General features: G+C 33.4%; 1 protein-coding gene across 3 annotated transcripts; it reads right to left on the reverse strand.

The window, feature by feature from the left end:
• Window positions 1–6,353: 6,353 nt before the first annotated feature.
• Window positions 6,354–17,579, reverse strand: LOC128209860 (barrier-to-autointegration factor-like). Of its 3 annotated transcripts, none has more exons than XM_052914112.1 (3): window positions 17,491–17,579; window positions 6,738–6,871; window positions 6,354–6,607 (listed from the first exon to the last, which is right to left on the reverse strand). In XM_052914112.1, the coding sequence occupies exons 2-3, from the start codon at window positions 6,855–6,857 to the stop codon at window positions 6,461–6,463; spliced, it is 267 nt and encodes an 88-aa protein (XP_052770072.1). In that variant the 5' UTR covers window positions 6,858–6,871; window positions 17,491–17,579; the 3' UTR covers window positions 6,354–6,460. The 3 variants fall into 3 exon arrangements, with proteins under 3 accessions (XP_052770072.1, XP_052770071.1, XP_052770070.1); XM_052914111.1 differs by lacking the exon at window positions 17,491–17,579 and adding an exon at window positions 17,313–17,482; XM_052914110.1 differs by lacking the exon at window positions 17,491–17,579 and adding an exon at window positions 17,012–17,305.
• Between the last annotated feature and the right edge of the window lie 248 nt (window positions 17,580–17,827).

The raw sequence follows: 17,827 nt of genomic DNA on the forward strand, positions 1-17,827 counted from the left end.
GTACTGTCGTATTGTCGCGTTTTCGATATCGTACTGTGGCGTTGTCACCATCGCACTGTCGCGTTTTCGTTCTCATAGTTTCGTGATTTCGCGTTTTGTTTCATCGTACTATCGAGTATCGTGTTTTAGATTAACAAATTCACATTCGATGGCCCAAACGGCATTCCGTACTATAGTCTTTGCAATATATAATGAATAACTTTTGTTGGTAAAATGAACTCCATGAATGAAATGAAATTAAATCCGATCTCATCAGATCTTTATATTTTAGGGATATTTTTATCTTTACTGGAACCTGAATACCTTCATAGTTAAGTTGTTCTATGTGATCTTTCTATTCAGTAAATCTTTGTGTTTCTATGTGTGGGAAAGGTGTATGCCAAATGACACCAGCGAAAACATCAACTGTCCTTTTAATTTTAATATTAGGTTTCTGTTTTGAATGAATACTGGTAGTGTTAGATTTTAGTACCACTTAGAGGCTTATACTTAATAACGGTTATGATATGTTTATCAACACTTTTAATTGTCAAACCAGATCCTTCTGAAATCCTTCTGAAATCCAATCTGCTGTTGTATTTAGAAGTTCATTGTTTATATCATTTCAACTGTATTGTTTCCATTAAAAAGCCGTTTAGCTTTTGACTGAAAGTAACCAACTTGTTCATTTTCTTCATTTGGTTTAATAAATGCGATGTTAAGTGTATATTAAATTTTTAACCATGCTGCTGGTGCTTATGAACCACAATAGAAACCGGCTTAACAGTTTTCTCCAACTGTATTTTAGGATCTTATAAATTGAAAATGTTACCTTCATATTCAGCAATTTTATTATGGTTAGATACCTGTATCGGTGTTATTACCATCTTGTCTACCATTAAAATTGGTTCTAGAAATCGCATCCTAATTTACTTAAAAAGAAATTATTTACGCATTTAGGAACACAAATCACCATCTTGTTCTCAATTTTAGAAAGGCACTTTTGACTCTGTTTGTACCGTCGCAGCACATTTTAATCAATCCTGGCTCTATATTCAAATATTTTCCAGCAGCATACATACTTCTATACTCTATTCTGCTGGCTTCATTGTTTCTTCCAATTGCAACAATTTGTATCGGACTACATCTGCGATATTTTTTATTATATCCATAATCCTTTTAAAATATTCTCCATTTTCTCTTATAGTTCGTATTCCTGCTTTTTTTCTAATCGTCTCTCAAATTATTGTTTTAATATTTTGTTTAGTAGAAGCTACAGTCATAATCAACGTAATGTGTTTTACTATTTCTCCCATCGTTATTAATTCGTATATTTTTTTTAAATTATATATGTTATCCATACTCATATATACAAGATATACGACTGTGGCTCAGGGTGTGAAGACATATATGTCAGGCAATTACTACCTATGCCTACACCAGTACGGCGATTAGGTCTTAAGTCACATTTACAGCTTATCACATCACAGAAAACTTTGAAATGTGCTTCAAGGTACTACAGCTATGTGAACTGGAAGAGTGGCTTTCAAGTGACTGGGAAGTGCTTTGTAATGCTGCAATTGATTGGGCTTTTAAGTACAGGGCATTACTACAGACAATGCAATTATTATCACTGCAAACCAGCCGGCATAGCTTTTCACATTGGTTGCTATGCTCACACTCTGAATTTAATGTCAGAAATAAGAGTCATCATAACATTTTTTGACACAAGTACTTCATCATCAGCAATTCGTCGAGAGAAACAGGAACAAAAAGAGGTTCTTAGAACTGCAAGTACCTGTTATGTCTGCTATGTTAGATGATAGGGTTCAAAACTTCAAAGTTCCAAGTCAATGACTTGCGTTTATTTGCTTTCAACAAAAGAGGTTCAGAAATAAGAAGCAATTCTCATGATCAGTATTGCATCACCCCAACCTTGTTATGTATGAGTTTCAGCAGCCAACCCTTGCTGAATTACGGAAAATCACTTTTCACTCAATATAAAAGTGATAACAACTTCTGGGAAAGGTATTTTTGCAAAAGGCAGTCCTAGATAGGAAACTTCAAATTGAAATTAATTAGTATGTGCCAGGATTATCATCAAGATTGAAGATCAGACATTCATATTTTTATGCCCCCACAAAGTGGCGGCATATAGGGTTGCCCTTGTCCGTACGTACGTCTGTCTGTCTGTACGTACGTACGTCCCGAAGATTGTTTCCGATCTAATTCTTGAAAACCGTTTGTCCAATCCTCACCAAACTTTAAACACATGTTTGTGACCATAATATCTTGATCAAGTTCGATAGTCATGGAAATCGCTTTAGTCATTTAGGAGTTACGGCCCTTTTTGGCCAAAAATACTTCAAAAATATATGTTTCCAATCTAATTCTTGAAAAGTATGTGTCCAATCCTCACCAAACTTTACATACATGATTGTGACCATAATATCTTGATCAAGTTCGATAGCCATGGAAATCGCTTTTGTCATTTAGGAATAACGGCCCTTTATTTGCAAAAAAAGACTTGAAAAATACGTCCCGAAGATTGTTTCCGATCTAATTCTTGAAAACTGTTTGTCCAATCCTCACCAAACTTTTAACACATGTTTGTGACCATAATACCTTGATCAAGTTCGATAGCCATGGAAATCGCTTTAATCATTTAGGAGTTAGGGCCCTTTATTTCCCAACAATACTTAAAAAATATCTTATCCGATCTAATTTTTGAAAAGGACTTGCCCTTGTGCAGATTATCCTGAATAATCATTATGGCTTATTTTCTGTGACAAAAAATCGAAGTGGGGGCATCCGTGTCCTATGGACACATTTCTAGTTTAGCACTGGGAGTACTTGTAATATTATTTCATTTAAACAATCTTTACTGTAGATACCCTTATTTTTTTATTCCTAACTGCTTTATCCATAAAATAATGTCATAGTTAGAGATGGGAATATTTTTAGATACAATAAGATTTTTTTATTTCTTCTGAATGGCCTTTTTGCGAATCAACGTGTTGTTCTCGACCAAGGTCAACTTGAAGACCACGACCACGATCAATAGTCCTTTCCCAAATATACTTCCAAGTAATGTTCTTGCGACTAATACCTCCTAAATTAGACGAAGAAATCTTCCATTTTACTGTTGAGATTTTTTCAATCGATATGGTGGAATGTTACCGGTCCCCTTTGATTTAGTTAGCGCACTAAGTTGTCTCTTTGAGAGATATGGAACAACATTTGTTAAAATTGTTTGTTTTTTATCAATAAAAACCTGAACCAAATAGGTTATCTTTTCCGTTATTTGTCAAACTACTTAATTCGCCCGTAGTTAATACAGCCATTATTTTTGAAGCAAACTTTCTTGCCATTGGAAGTACTGTTTTTGCTCATAGTCCTGCTAAACCCCCTAAAATCCACCATTCTTTGATTGTGCACTAGTTTGTCCCTTGAATTTGTTTAGTACATCCCAGTTCTATTTATTTGTTATTGTTTTTTTCTAACGTTATTTATTTGTATGTCTAATAACACAATAGGAAGGCTTCCGGGCAACTGTTCATATCTTATTCTAAGAGTAAATTAACTATTTTGGTTATACGTTTTTGCTAAAGAATTTTTTGCCCATCCGTTAAATGTATTGGATATAGTTTGTAGGCCATATTATAAATATATCATTTCTTTCAATTATAACAAGTTCCAATGGTATCAGTATTAACTTTTGTACATAAAATTATCGCAAATACCAAGAAATCTGATCCTGATACACTATTTAGTCTGTATCGTAAAACAATTTGCTTGGGTCGGGATAAATGGAAAAACTCTTAAATTGCAGATAAAGTAAATAAAACCAAACAAACTCTGAACATTTGATATATTTAGTTATGTTCCTGTATTTCTATCCTTCAGTTTGTGGTCGTAATTATTTGCATCTCTAAATATTCTTGGCATATCATTACTTGAATACTCAAAGCCAAGATAAAAGACACCATTTCCAATCGCAAGTCTAGCAAAATGTAATGAACAAGTTGTATTATCAGAATTTACTTTAAATGTATCTAGTTGTGTTGGTTTCGTGTTTGAATTGTACTTTTTCTGTTCCTTTGAAATATATTTTGGATTTAACACTCGATGTTCTGCTAAACGTTAACTCTTTTTGTCTGCTGCTTTGTGATTCTTGCACCATTTTGCGTAGGTGCGTCCACTGTGGTGGTTTCATGTAATTATCCATAACACATGAACATTCTAAAAATCTGCTGTATTATTTAATTTATGGTTTTCTTGAAAGTAGCCGTAATACCAATCACAATTTGAGCTTCTATCATTTATAGTAAAAGTATAATCACTCTTGTGTGTCTTGCTCCATCTGCTGGCTGAGTAAGTGGCGTACCTATTTGAACTGGTATGTGTTATTTATAATATTTTTATTTTAATAATCTGTTTGTTCGCTAACTATATCTGTTTGTTTTTAACCTCCTGACCGTAACCAGAAGTTCTTCTATTATTTTATTCCTGTCTATAATAGTAGGTTTGTGTAATGTTTCTTTCTGTTTGAAGTCTTTCATTATTATATTTCCGGTTGGTGTGACTTAATTTGCTTGCGTTGCTTTAAGTGACCCCAGTTTTTCCATCGCCTTATTTTCAACATATTTTCCCATTTCATCACCTTCCGCTTTTGCTCCAGTGTCTAATGCTCCCTTCCCGGCTGTTTCAAGTGCCTTTTTTGCAGCTGTTTGAATACTTCTTGATGCAATTGTGGATCCAATATTCACAATTCCATATTCCAGAGCCTGTTAGTGAACTAGTGGGTTAACCAGCGGGTAAACCCGGTGAGTCCATCATGATAATCATATGTTCCACCACGTATGTCTTTAGGTTCTTTACCGTTGTGATATTTAATTACTGTGTTTTTGTAATCTGAACTATATTGTACCATGAATAAGTCATTATGTTAATCTTATCTAGTTCAATAAGATACTTTTCATTTCTATCCATAACAATTAGTCGGTCAAATCTAGTTGTAAATTCACTTGGTGTATTTGATGAATCAATTTGTCTAGCCTTTACGGATTAAAGCAATATGTTTTGTTCCATTTATATTAATTATAATGATAATCTACTTTTATTGTTCCAGATATGTTAACAGCCACACCGATAGGAATCATAATGTCAAGATAATAGGCATCAGTTTTAAATAATCTTGAAAGAGTATTGCCTCGTCTGCTTGTGTTGAAAAAGTCAAAGATATGAATCACTCGTCCATCACCATGTGCTGGTGGATAAAAGTTTAGCTCCAGAACTGTGACACTTGATAAAAGAGATTAACCAAGGGAAAAGATTGCAGGGTTTACATGTTCTGTACGTGTATATGTATCGTTAACTTTTGACATATTTTGAGTTTTCAGCTGACCATAAAGAATAACCCAAGCATATAGGTTAAACAATTTAGTCGCTGTTTTAGTTCAATTCTTTTTTACTGTATTGTATTCACATCATCAGCATCCGTTTTAGCGATTTTTAATTTGTTTCTAAAGTTTTCACCTCATCTAATAAACGTACTCCTTCATCAACATTTAAATTCATTTTTTCATATTTTTTTTTATAAATTCCCCTTTTAAAGCTAAAACCTAAGCAGTATTTGTTGTTGATCCTAACGGTTCTACGGAGTTTATTAAATTGTTCGTCCCCAGTACTAATCGATTCTGTCACTCTTGTATTTTAAAATCATTTGCTTCTACTTTTGTGTCTAAAGTAGTATATTGAGCAAATCACCGAGTACGATGTTGGTTTGAAATTCTGTTTAATTCTATTTGTAACTCATTTGTGTCAATGAGTTCGTCTGCCATTTTTTGAAAATGTTCTCTTAATTTTTCCATCCCGATGGTTATCTGTTTCTTTAATTCATTGAGTAACTCTGTTTTTAGAAGCTTTGTCAGATTTTTCAGTATCCGCGTGTGCTTTCACTACCCCATCTATTTGTTTGCTTACACTCTCCTGTGTTTTCTGAGTCATCGTTTTGATAGACAGTAGATTTATTTCAAGTTTTGCAATTTCGTCATTTGTCTATTGTGTTAAATTCACAATCATATCTGCTAACTTCTCAATATCATAATCGTATAGGGATTTGCGAATTTACCTGAACAAATAGCGTCTGTTTACACAATTATATGGTTTCTTCAGGATCCCCAAGATTTTCTCTTTAATTATTATGTATGTAATATTACTATGCTAACTGTTTACTCGGTCTGTTCCCATGTAAAGGTAGTTTACTTTTTTTTTCTTTTTCACACAGTCTGATAACACAATACGTGCCTAAAATACATAAGTAATTGGGTTGTCAGAGGCTTTTTGACAAAAAAAACAAACAACAATTTTTTTTACTGTTTACATCATTCAAGAACACGTCTCACCACAAATACATGTCACTTCTACATGAAGATGTCAAAACACTGCAAGAACATGTCACTACTACAAGAACATGTCACTACATCCACTTGCTATTGTACTCTACAAGGCATTGGTAGCACTGATTCTGTTGTCCAGTATTTGCCCCAGCAGTACTCATTAACCATTTTTTAAACTGAGTTTCATCTCGGTTTAAAACCAGGAACTTGCCAAAAACATTGGACGCCTGAAATATATTGAAATACAATCATAAAATGACTGTGCATAGTAGATTATGAATTTAACTGATGTTCATAAAAGCAGCCAAACGAATGTGTTTTGTTGCATACACATTCAAACTGATAACTATTTCTCACCTTGGCGTATCCTGCCGCACTCAGGTTTCGTCCTGCCACAATACCGATCCCAGGCAGCGCCGTTGCAGACTTGTTTCCCATAGGCTCCTTAACAAAGTCTCTGTGTACTCGGGACGTCATGATTCTTTATTACTCTAAAAACAAGATAAAGATTGCTGTCGGGCATTGAGAGAAAAAAGGCCTGTTGTCTAGCCTAGACATCATGACAAACATACAGTTTATGTATTGTTCTGACTGGACAACATTCTTTAAGTACCTGGACATGTACTGGTTTAATCAAGCAGTGCTTTTCCAATACATACTGTTAAAGTGTCCGTTTGAAAACTGATTATCAATGAGAACGGACAAAATCAATTTGCCAAAACCGGCCAAGGGGGTTATGGTTCAAGGCTTTATCAAGCCTGAACACGTCATCGCTGTTTGAGGGTAACTCCATGTGATTGGGGTATACTGGACATAGCATTTAGCATAGGATTTCCTTCAACTAGACTGTTATTCGAAGAACTGAAGTGTATTATATTTTAATTTATTCTACATTAATTACAATGAAGGTTATACCATTAATTGTTTCCGATCTTCCTTGGCGGATAAAAAGTGTGTGTGTGTGTGTGTGTGTGTGTGTGTGCGTGCGTGCGTGCGTACGTGCGTGCGTGCGTGTGCGTGCGTGCGTGTGCGTGCGTGTGCGTGCGTGTGCGTGTACGTGCGCGAGCGAGTGAGAAGGTGCTGTGTATAGTACATAAAAGTATCAGTAAAAGGCCTACCCGTGCATGCATTAAAAGTTTTTACATTAACTTTTCTACATGAACTGGAGTAATGTCAAGTTTATAAGCGTTATTGCACAAGTTCTATAAGTTATTATTTTCGGTCTTGTGAAGTAAGCGCAGTTTGTAAGCTTCAATGTTACTCTGTAAGGCGCGGTAGCAATTGGTTTTGTCAGTTTAGAAAAGTTGTAGAAACAGATTGATGAACACATTTAACGTCAAATATTCAGTTCCTGATGCGGCTAGCGTACCGACACCACTAGCAACAATTGCTGAATATATAGAGCCTAAATCAGAGTCGCCAGAATCTTCAGAGGGAAAAATCGATTTGTACTGGCAGGGAAACAGATACTTTACTTCAAGAAATACTTCAAGGAAAAAACCTAATTCCAAAAGATATACGACTGTGGTTCAGGGTGAAAAGACAGAAATGTCAGGTATTAACTACCATTTTCTAGACCAGTACTGCTGCTTGGTCCTACGTCACAATCATAGCTTATTGCATCACAGAAAACATTGAAATGTGCTCCAAGATACTACAGACACGTGAACTGGAAGAGTCGCTCTCAAGTGACAGGGAAGAGCTTAGTAATGCTGCAATTGATTGGGGCTTTTAAGTACATGGGATTTTTACAGACAATGCAAGTATTATGAAAATTGCTGCAAACCAGTCGGCATAGCTATTCAAATTGGTTGCTTTCCTCACACTCTGAATTTAATGTCAGACAAAGCAAAGTTTTGTGCTGGAAATAAGAGTCATAGTAACATCTTTTCACAGTACTAGCATCAGCAATTCGTAGAGGGAGACAGGAACAAAAAGAGATGCTTAGAAACAGCAAGTACCTGTCATTTTTGCTCCATAATTCAAAGCTCCAAGTCAAAGACATGCATTGACTTACTTTCTCCAGAAGATGTACAGAAAATGAACGCGTTTCTCAAGATCATTACACCAATGTTTTATGCCAACCTTGTTATGTATGAGGATCAGCAGCCAACTGTAATACTGCGTTGCTGAATATATATATATATATATAATTTTATTATGATATATGGCCTCCGGCCCAATCATTTACATATACATATATATATATATAAATCAATACAACAGGTATGACAGGTCATGAAAATTATGCAATTCAATATTCATTATTCATAACGTAATATAGATATTATAGATTGGTTCTATTTTACAAACATATCAGTGTAAGTACATAGACATATTTAACAATGTGCATCATTTCTTATAATTCAACACATACGAAGGTAATATTGATATACTATGCGTAAAATGGCAAAAAGTTTTATCAATCTCATATGCTGATATAACATTCAATTCATGATTAATACACTATGCACAATGACATAAATATATGCCTATACATAATAATCATGGAAATAATTATTTCGTAGTTTAAAAGCATGGTATACAAACATAGCAGTATTTCTTATAAATTAGCTCATTTCGACTTGACATCAAATTATAAAATCTTTGCAATGTTGGAAACTCATGATACATGCTAGATATGTATTTAACACGTAATTTAGAATAAAGGGGGCACACAAGAAGGAAATGAAATTCATCCTCGACAATACATTCACAATATGGACAATATCTATAGTCTCTATCTATTTTATAATGCCTCCCCTTTTCAATCATAAGATAGTGACAAGAACTTCTAAATCTTGCATAGCAGATTCTGACCTTTACAATATCAATAACATGTACATATAATGCAACTTCAAAGCTATCTTTGTAATTTGCAAAATGAAATAACTTGCTATTCGAGAATATCCTTTCTCTCCAAGTTTGCACATATTGGTCTTTTAGCCTTTGAACATATTGATGCAAGAAAAGTTTCTCATTTGCAACAGATTGGCATTCCCATATATATCCAAAACCATTTATATACAAATGTTTTCTAACATGTGTCACCCATGATTCAATGCCCAAGTTGTCATAATACAAAAGCATATTATAGCATTTCCTAACATATCTGTCATTGTTTAAATTCAGGATTCTAATCCAATATTTCAAACATCTTTTGGCAGACATAATAAACATAGGAAATCTCCCAAGATCAGCTAATATAGCATCATTGCATGCACTGGGTGGGACTTTTAAATATCGTTTACAAGCAGTAACATGTACAGATTCAATACATTGCATATGTTTTAGTCCCCACAGCTCTGATCCATATAATAGAATAGGTCTTATTTTAGTATCAAATATTTTATAGTACATCGAGTAAGGCACATAACACAAATTCTGCAGAGAAACATAGATATGATTTAGTACACGTCTTGCCTTAAGGGCAACAGATTCTGACATTTTATACATTGACAATCTACTTGTAAAATGAACACCAACATACGTAAAACCATTTACAACTTCTATACATCTGCTATTGTACACCCATTTCTCACTTCTGGCGATTCTACCACCATTTTTAAAAACAACAACTTTTGATTTATCAATATTAACAGTAAGCTTCATTTCTAGACAATATTTATGCAGTAAATTAATTTGCTTTTGTAACCCACTTATCGTATCCGACAGTAGAGCTATGTCATTAGCAAACATCAATAAGAATATCTCTGTATAATCCGGAAAAAGTTGAATACCTCTGACATCATTATTAGACATAAATACAGATAACTCATTTATGAACATACAGAATAAAACAGGACTAAGACTGCAACCCTGACGTAGACCAACAGGGCATGTGAATACATCTGAACATCCTTCATCCGTTTTAACATAAGCTTTAACAGAAGAATATATAGCATTAATAGCATTGTACAAATTTCCCTTTACACCATTCTGGCTAATAACATCATACAATTTTTGTTTAATAACTGAATCAAATGCCTTTTGAAAATCAATAAAGGCGACATACAAAGGTTTCTTTCGGACATATAGTTGTTTACTTATGAAAGATAACATAGTAAATGCATTGTCAATTGTACTATAATTGGTTCTAAACCCTGCTTGTGACTCACATAATTTACTGTACATATCAACATAAAATGTCAGACGTGCAGTTAAAATTGATATATATATTTTACTCAACACATCAATGAGTGCAATACCTCGAAAGTTATTAGTATTGTACTTATCTCCCTTTTTATAAACAAGTATAATAATTGTTTCTGTCCATGCTGTTGGGAATGTACCCGTAGTGAATATTCTATTAAAAAGATTAACAATAAATGGAAGCAGCGGTTTAATACCATATATTAAATGTCTTGGCTTCAAATTTCCACCAACTGCCTTATCAGTCTTAAGATGTTTCACACTTTCTATTATTTCAATGTCAGTAATAGGGGAATTAAAAATATAGTCTGTAATATCGTCAACACTGTCATCTGGTTGGCGTTCTCCCATCGGTTCTGCGTTGCCGCTCGAGTCGGTAGAAGAAAATAACTGTTTGAAATGTTCATACCATGTATCTAAGGAAATATTAGAACTGTCAACATAGCAATTGTTAGATAATTTCTTAATTTCACCCCAAAACAATTTAGAGTTATTAATATTCTGCTCCAATTTCTTGGTGTAATTCCTCTCATACTGATATCGTTTTCGCCTACATAGTAGCTTATAAGCTTTTTTCTTATTGGTATATTCTACGAGACTAATTTGGCTTTTATTAAGTCTAAAAGCGCGTAGGAACTTTCTAGTTGTTTTCTTAGCTTTGTGACATTCATTGTCAAACCAGGATTTTGTTGATCGTTTTGATTTAACTGATTTTAAAAATGTTTCACTAGAAAGCAATATTTTGTCTTCAAGTGTTTCTACAATAATGTCTATATCTGTATTGTCATCAATTAACATATTATTCAATTCTTCAAATTGCCCTTCATTAATATTTTGAATAAGGATATCTTCATAATTTCCAGCTGTTGTGTTGTTTAGATTATAGAACTTGCTTTTATTTTGCTCTTTATCATTTCCTATCGTACTTTTAAAATCTGTCTTTAATTTTATTGCTATAGGCATGTGGCAACTTTCTTCAGATTGTAGAACTCTAAAATTGTCAATGATAGGCATCATATCTTTTAAAACAATGAAATAGTCCACTACACTACATCCATTTCTGTTCATAAAGGTATATTCGTTACTTCCAAACCGACCATTTACTATTGAGAGACCGAATGTTTTGCATGTATCAAGTAATTCTCGGCCAAATTTATTAACTAATCTGTCACATGAATGCCTTAAAGTATCTTCGCTATTATCAAATAAAATCAGCATATTCGTGTAGTTGTGGCACATTGTCTACGTGTACTAAATTGTCACTTTCACATCCAGTTCTAGCGTTTAAATCCCCTGTTAAGATTATATCAAATGTCAATAGCTCATTTTCTATTAAACATTGCTCCAGTGTTTTAAACCCTGATTGATTATATGTACGAGATAATGGCGATTTCTCAGGAGGGAAATAGACGCATATATAAATTACATCTTTCCAAGTTTTAGTCAAATGTTTACTAATCTGCAGTATAACCCCATATTCAAAATGTTCGCATATCCGTTTAATATACTTTGATAATGATTTTCTAACAAAAACCGTTACTCCGCCCATACATCTTCCTCCAACACTAGACAATTTTATATTACTACTAATAAAGTCATAGTCAACCATATGCTGTGTGCAGTAGTTACTATCGACATCCCATATTTCTACAAATCCAATAAGATCATAATGTGACATAAAAGAAATGAACTCATCAACATGGAATTTAGATTTAAGTCCTTCAATATTCCAGGTCAAAAAATATATGTAATATCTCAAATTTTCAAACTGATTTGGGCCTTGACCACTTCCCTATTTACCATATTCAGAATAATTATCAGCAGATGTAACATCCATATTTGCTTGTTCAGCGCGTTCATCAATAGTTGGTAGACGTCGATTTCCTCGTCGAAAAACACGTCCGCTTTCATTGTTCGAAGATGTATCTTTCTTCTTGATAATCAACTCGCCATTCTTAAAATAACCAACAAGGCCGCGCTTAGTGACATCCTTTAAGTGTTGCCTTTGTGAAAAAGATAGATCATTGGAAATACGAATCCCCCTAGCCCGCAAATCATCGCGATACCCAAATAGCTTGAATTTGTCAACAGCCGTTTTAAATTCTACAATGATCATTCTAGGGTTCAAATCATTCTTTTCGCCGATGCGTTTAGCCGATTCTATACAAGACTTTGACAAACCGTCACTTTCATGACGCAAAAAGGTTATCATTTACGACGTCAAATAAATTAGAGTCATCCGTTTCCCCTTCAGGTACCCCAAAGACGCGCAAAGAACACTTAAGTCTCTCTGTATCTATCCTATTTAACTGCTGTTCCGCCCTATCAAGCCGTTCACCATTCCGTTCATCATTCATTGACAACATTCCCATATCTGATTGGAGGACGCATGTATTGTATTCGATGGTTGATATATTATCCTCGAGATATGTTAATTTATGATTGGTTTCTGATTGTTTGCTCTCTATTGTACCAATTTTAGTATTTACGTTATTAAGGTCCTCTTTAATACTGTATATATCATGCCTTAATGGCGCAACTTCATTTTTGACTGACGATATTTCTGCTTTGATGAATAAGTAAAGGGCACTTTTCACTGAATATGAAAGTAATAACAACTTTTGTATTGATAAAACTGTGACTACTTTCCAGGAAGAAACCGGGCACCTGATCCACCAATTAATGATTAAGATGAGCCAGTGTGTGACAACTTTAAAGGAGAAATCCACCGAAAACCCGATGAATCGTGACTTATATCATTTGAAAATAACATAAGAGGACCCTGTTTGGCATTGTTTAATATACATGATTACGACAGATATGCCCTCATTAACAATTCGGGGAAAATGCTAACATCAGTCTTTCAGAATAGTTTTACGCGATATTGAACGTTAACAAAACACACCACAGAATAAAGATATAATGACATTTAATAATAATAATGAAATGGCAAAGATAATGTCTTGGCAAAACCCTATCAGTTTCTTCAACCCTGGTTGAAAGGACAAACATTGGCAACTTTGGAGATTATCAGGCTAACCGCGATATCTATCGATTTCTCCTCTCAGTGCAATAGAAGCGTTAACATAGGCTAGTTTAGCAGTTATTTATTTATTGGACGCATAGCTAAAATAACTGGGCTGGACCTCTACCTGATGTTATTGTGCCCCAGACAGCTCGAACATTAATGTCTTTCAAACCATTGTCATGAACTTTACTGTTTGAAAACAGGCCACATTTTTTAGTCTCTGACTTCAGAACATACGGTGACATACCCTTTTCAACTACTTTTTGCGTTTTAACACAGTCACACATATGATATTAATGCTCCAAAAATTTCATTTTTCTATTCCAAGTCAATTTTGAATTATGCCTTGATGATTTAAACTCGGATATTCTTAATAATTTTGATTTATTCACTTTTCAAAACAAGTAAACGTTTCACCACAAAGTTAGTAAGATATTTCCTATTAGAAGAAACTTGTTTTCTGACAATTTGATAGCGTTTTATATTATATTAGTTGATATTTTTTCTAGTATTTTAGTTTGTTTTGTGTGACATACGCGTCTCTTTTAGATCTTTATGGTTGAATTTCGTCCACTGGCTTGACCAAAACAAAATTTTATACCTCCGTTTTTGTTTAAAGCCATGGTGAATATCACATCAAATTGAATGCCACTATATTGTACAGAAACCTACACCAGTTTCAACACAAACACAAACTAAGACAATGAAATCTTTAAAGTTTGCTTTTGTTATTGAAACTGTTTCTTGGACACCATACTTTTTCCTTTCGACACGTCATTAACCCATAGCTTCCTACACTTTTTCAAAAGTGTGTGTACCATGTTAATAAACAACACGTCTACAGGAAATATTAATACTTGTTTGGTGTATTCCGGATCTTGGTTAGTTTTGGATCAAGGCAATTGAAAAAATTCATATATGATAATTTTGAATCAAAAAATTGTAAACAGTTGGTATTTAAAGATTTAAAAAAAAAATCCAACAAGTTTTTATATACAAATTTCGACTTTCACAACTTAATTTTATGAAAGTCAATCTGACATGCGCACTTGCTCTTGAAAAAGTACGGGAAACTTTTCCGTAAAGACAGCGAAGTTTTACCATTAATTATTATTTTAATGAACCATAACTATACGTCAAAATGTTCATTTATATAACCCAAAGTAGAAAAATTAAGTTCGCCAACTGTGTTAATTGCCACATGTTAAGATATGAAAATGATCAATCAGGTAGTTATGGGTCAAGTTACTCTCAAACTGAGACTCAATGGGGGATTTTATCAAACGTATGAGCTGTTGGTATCTTTGTAAAACAAGTTTATTATTTAAGCCAGTAATCATTTTAATGTGTTGAATGATCATTTTGACATTTCCAGGATGGATTTATGATATTTTCGATGTAAATTTTAAGGTTTAAAATCTTTTATTTCCTTGTTAATTATTGTATTATAAAGTTTATATCTAAATATACATGTAACTTGAATTGCTATGTTTAGTAATGGGGAAACCAAAACAACAAAAACAAGCTGTAAAGAAGTAAACTAAAAAAGGTAAAATAGATGAACCCCCAGAAAAGCTCTTAGATGCAAAAGAGCAATTATTGTACTGAAACAGTATTACGTTATTCATATTATTCCTCTTATGTTTGTTCTAAAAGTCATTTTAGTTTTCTGAAGCCGCTTCTGTCTGTTTCAATTGTTATCAACCGGGTTTAAAACGTCCTCACTTTTTTGAAAACTGTTGTGTGCTACCTTGTTTACTAGTCATTTGAAAATTATAGCGAGCTCTAGCTTTCCCTAAATTTAGTCTTATTGCCCTATTGTGTCAGTATATTTTTATAAATCTATCAGCATTATGTTTATCATATCTTAATATGTATATCTGTAAGTGAGTTCAGTGTTGACATATAACTACCACCGCCCTCGGACGAAACTTATGCTATAGTTATTCGGACGTAGTGATTTTTAACTAAGAGTTTAATAATTTTTAACTAAGAGTTTATTAATTAATTGGTGTCTAACTCAATTTTATAAGACTAAACTTTCAATGTATGTGTACTATGACTTAATTAATCTAAGGTTGGTTTTATTGTTTTTTATTATGAATAAGATCGATATTTTTGGTAATTTACAGCTCCGAGTGACAGAATGCGTATTGAAGATCCTCACATTTTGCACTGATCCTAGAGTATGCACGACGTAGGTTTAAATAATTCTGGAAGTTTTGTTTTATAACAATAGATTGTTAATCTCATGTGTGTTACCATTTATTCACATTATTGATTTTTTTAAATTTAAAATGGATAATACGTTTTGATGTACATGTAACTTGCATATGTATTGAATATAAAAATGTACTATATGTATTTATAAATTGAATTGTGTTTAGGATTGCCTTATTTGTATTTTTCAGTTTTTACTACGCTACGATAAATAAATGTTGAGGTTTATCGTTTGGGTTATCTTTCTGTCGGCTAAGGACAGTAAAACTATTGCTATTGATAAAATGAAATCAGTATACATGTAGGCAAACTGTAAAACAAAATGTTTTGTGATATGAAATTTCAATGCCCTATTTAAAACATAAGATTAAGTAAATATATTTAAGGTTATATTGATCAATTAAATACTTTATGTTTCAGATAAGAACCAGTGAGCCAGTTTTGAGTCAAAACCGATGGTACATTTAGTATGTTAAAGGCAACTGCGTTGTAGATCTGTGTTATAAAGGATACCATAGCTACCATTTCAAGCCACCTATAACAGATCCTCAAAATATAGAGTTGACTGCGAACAAACTTACATTGCATACAAAGAGGCATGTCTTGTATGGTTGCTAGAACTTGAGACGTTTATTAGTGTTTAATTAAAGTATTTATGAAATGGTGACAGACACACATAGACGATTAAAATTATCGGAAATAACAGGCCTTCCAATTAGTCATGCAACTTGATATATAGCAGCATGTTTAAGTGTCCTAGGTAACTTAGCATTTATGCCTTTACAACTGATGAACTGTGTCAAAGCTTTCCTCTGTGGTCAGCGCCTGATGGTAAATGAGGGGGTGCTGTTATCTGATGCTCATATATCATCACATGTCCATCATGAGCATTTGAATCTTCTGTTACACTTATCAATGGAAAAAATGCGAGAAAGCTCCGCTATGAAGGTGTCATTTGCTTAGTGAAAGTCCAATTAAAATTAATTTTAAAAAAGTTTTTGGATGTTTTATTATTTTATCTTTGTAATTTATCATTAATAACAGTTCCTCCATCATTATTAATACGCCTTGGATTTTTTTAAAGAGGGGGCGTGGTCAAAGGGGTGTGTCAAAACGATGCACTCTACTGTGTTTATTACACGATTATCGTACTGATATTTCACTGTGTCGTGTAACAATGACATATTTATGCACAAAAGTACATACAAACATTCTGATCATCTTAACTTACCTGTCTTTATTCAGTGATAAACTCAATATTTTCCTATTCCAAGTTTTCTGCTTGCAGCGAATGACAACCGGAAGGAAGTAATAACTCGATGAAAATAAAGTCAAAATAACATATTGAGAATAAAAGGACGCTGTATTTTTCATTTCTGATAACATTCAGTGTCAACAAATATTCCCTTTCACGGTAAGTTTCATTATTTAATGATTTTATCAAAGTTTAGATAAATATATTGTCGCCGGGTCATTTGTCGATGTGTTTGACATTGTATTTGTCCCTTTATGTGTCTAACCTCATAACTAACCTTTTGCTTTCACTTTCAGTCTGCCTGTTTGTTATCATATTTTCACTTCCTTATTCACACTTAATCATACATCACTATCATTTTTACTTCCTTATTACGTATATAACCTAAACTGTAACATATAACATTTACACGAGGAATCCAAGCACTCGTTAATAGAAATCTAAACAGTACATACATGTTTTGTTTTCTTCCAAAAAACTTAAAAGTTGCTTTCATTCAGGTAAACGTCATTTACATTCCATTTCACAGTAGTTAAGGCCAAATTTTACACCCTTGTGCACTTGGAGTGCACTCCTAGTAAACAAGATGTGCACTATGGATAAACTAATGTAGTCTATAGTTTATTAGATGAGCCAGTATTGATTTTCTGGTCCACTCAGATTGGCCTTTCTATATTGATTTCTCAGATAAGATCATTTCCTCTACCAGTTCATTATTTAACTAATAAAATATTTTAGTATTTATTGATGGCTTTATGGATGTAAAGCCATTTAACTGGGCCATTAAGTAAA

The sequence above is a fragment of the Mya arenaria genome, chromosome 11 (genome assembly GCF_026914265.1).
Source record: "Mya arenaria isolate MELC-2E11 chromosome 11, ASM2691426v1".
Lineage (NCBI taxonomy): Eukaryota > Metazoa > Mollusca > Bivalvia > Myida > Myidae > Mya > Mya arenaria.

Coding starts and splice junctions, on each gene's coding strand:
- LOC128209860 (XM_052914112.1), bottom strand. CDS start 6,857: ATGACGTCCCGAGTACACAGAGACTTTGTTAAGGAGCCTATGGGAAAC. Junction 6,608..6,737: donor GTGCGGCAGGATACGCCAAG/GTGAGAAATAGT, acceptor AATATATTTCAG/GCGTCCAATGTTTTTGGCAA.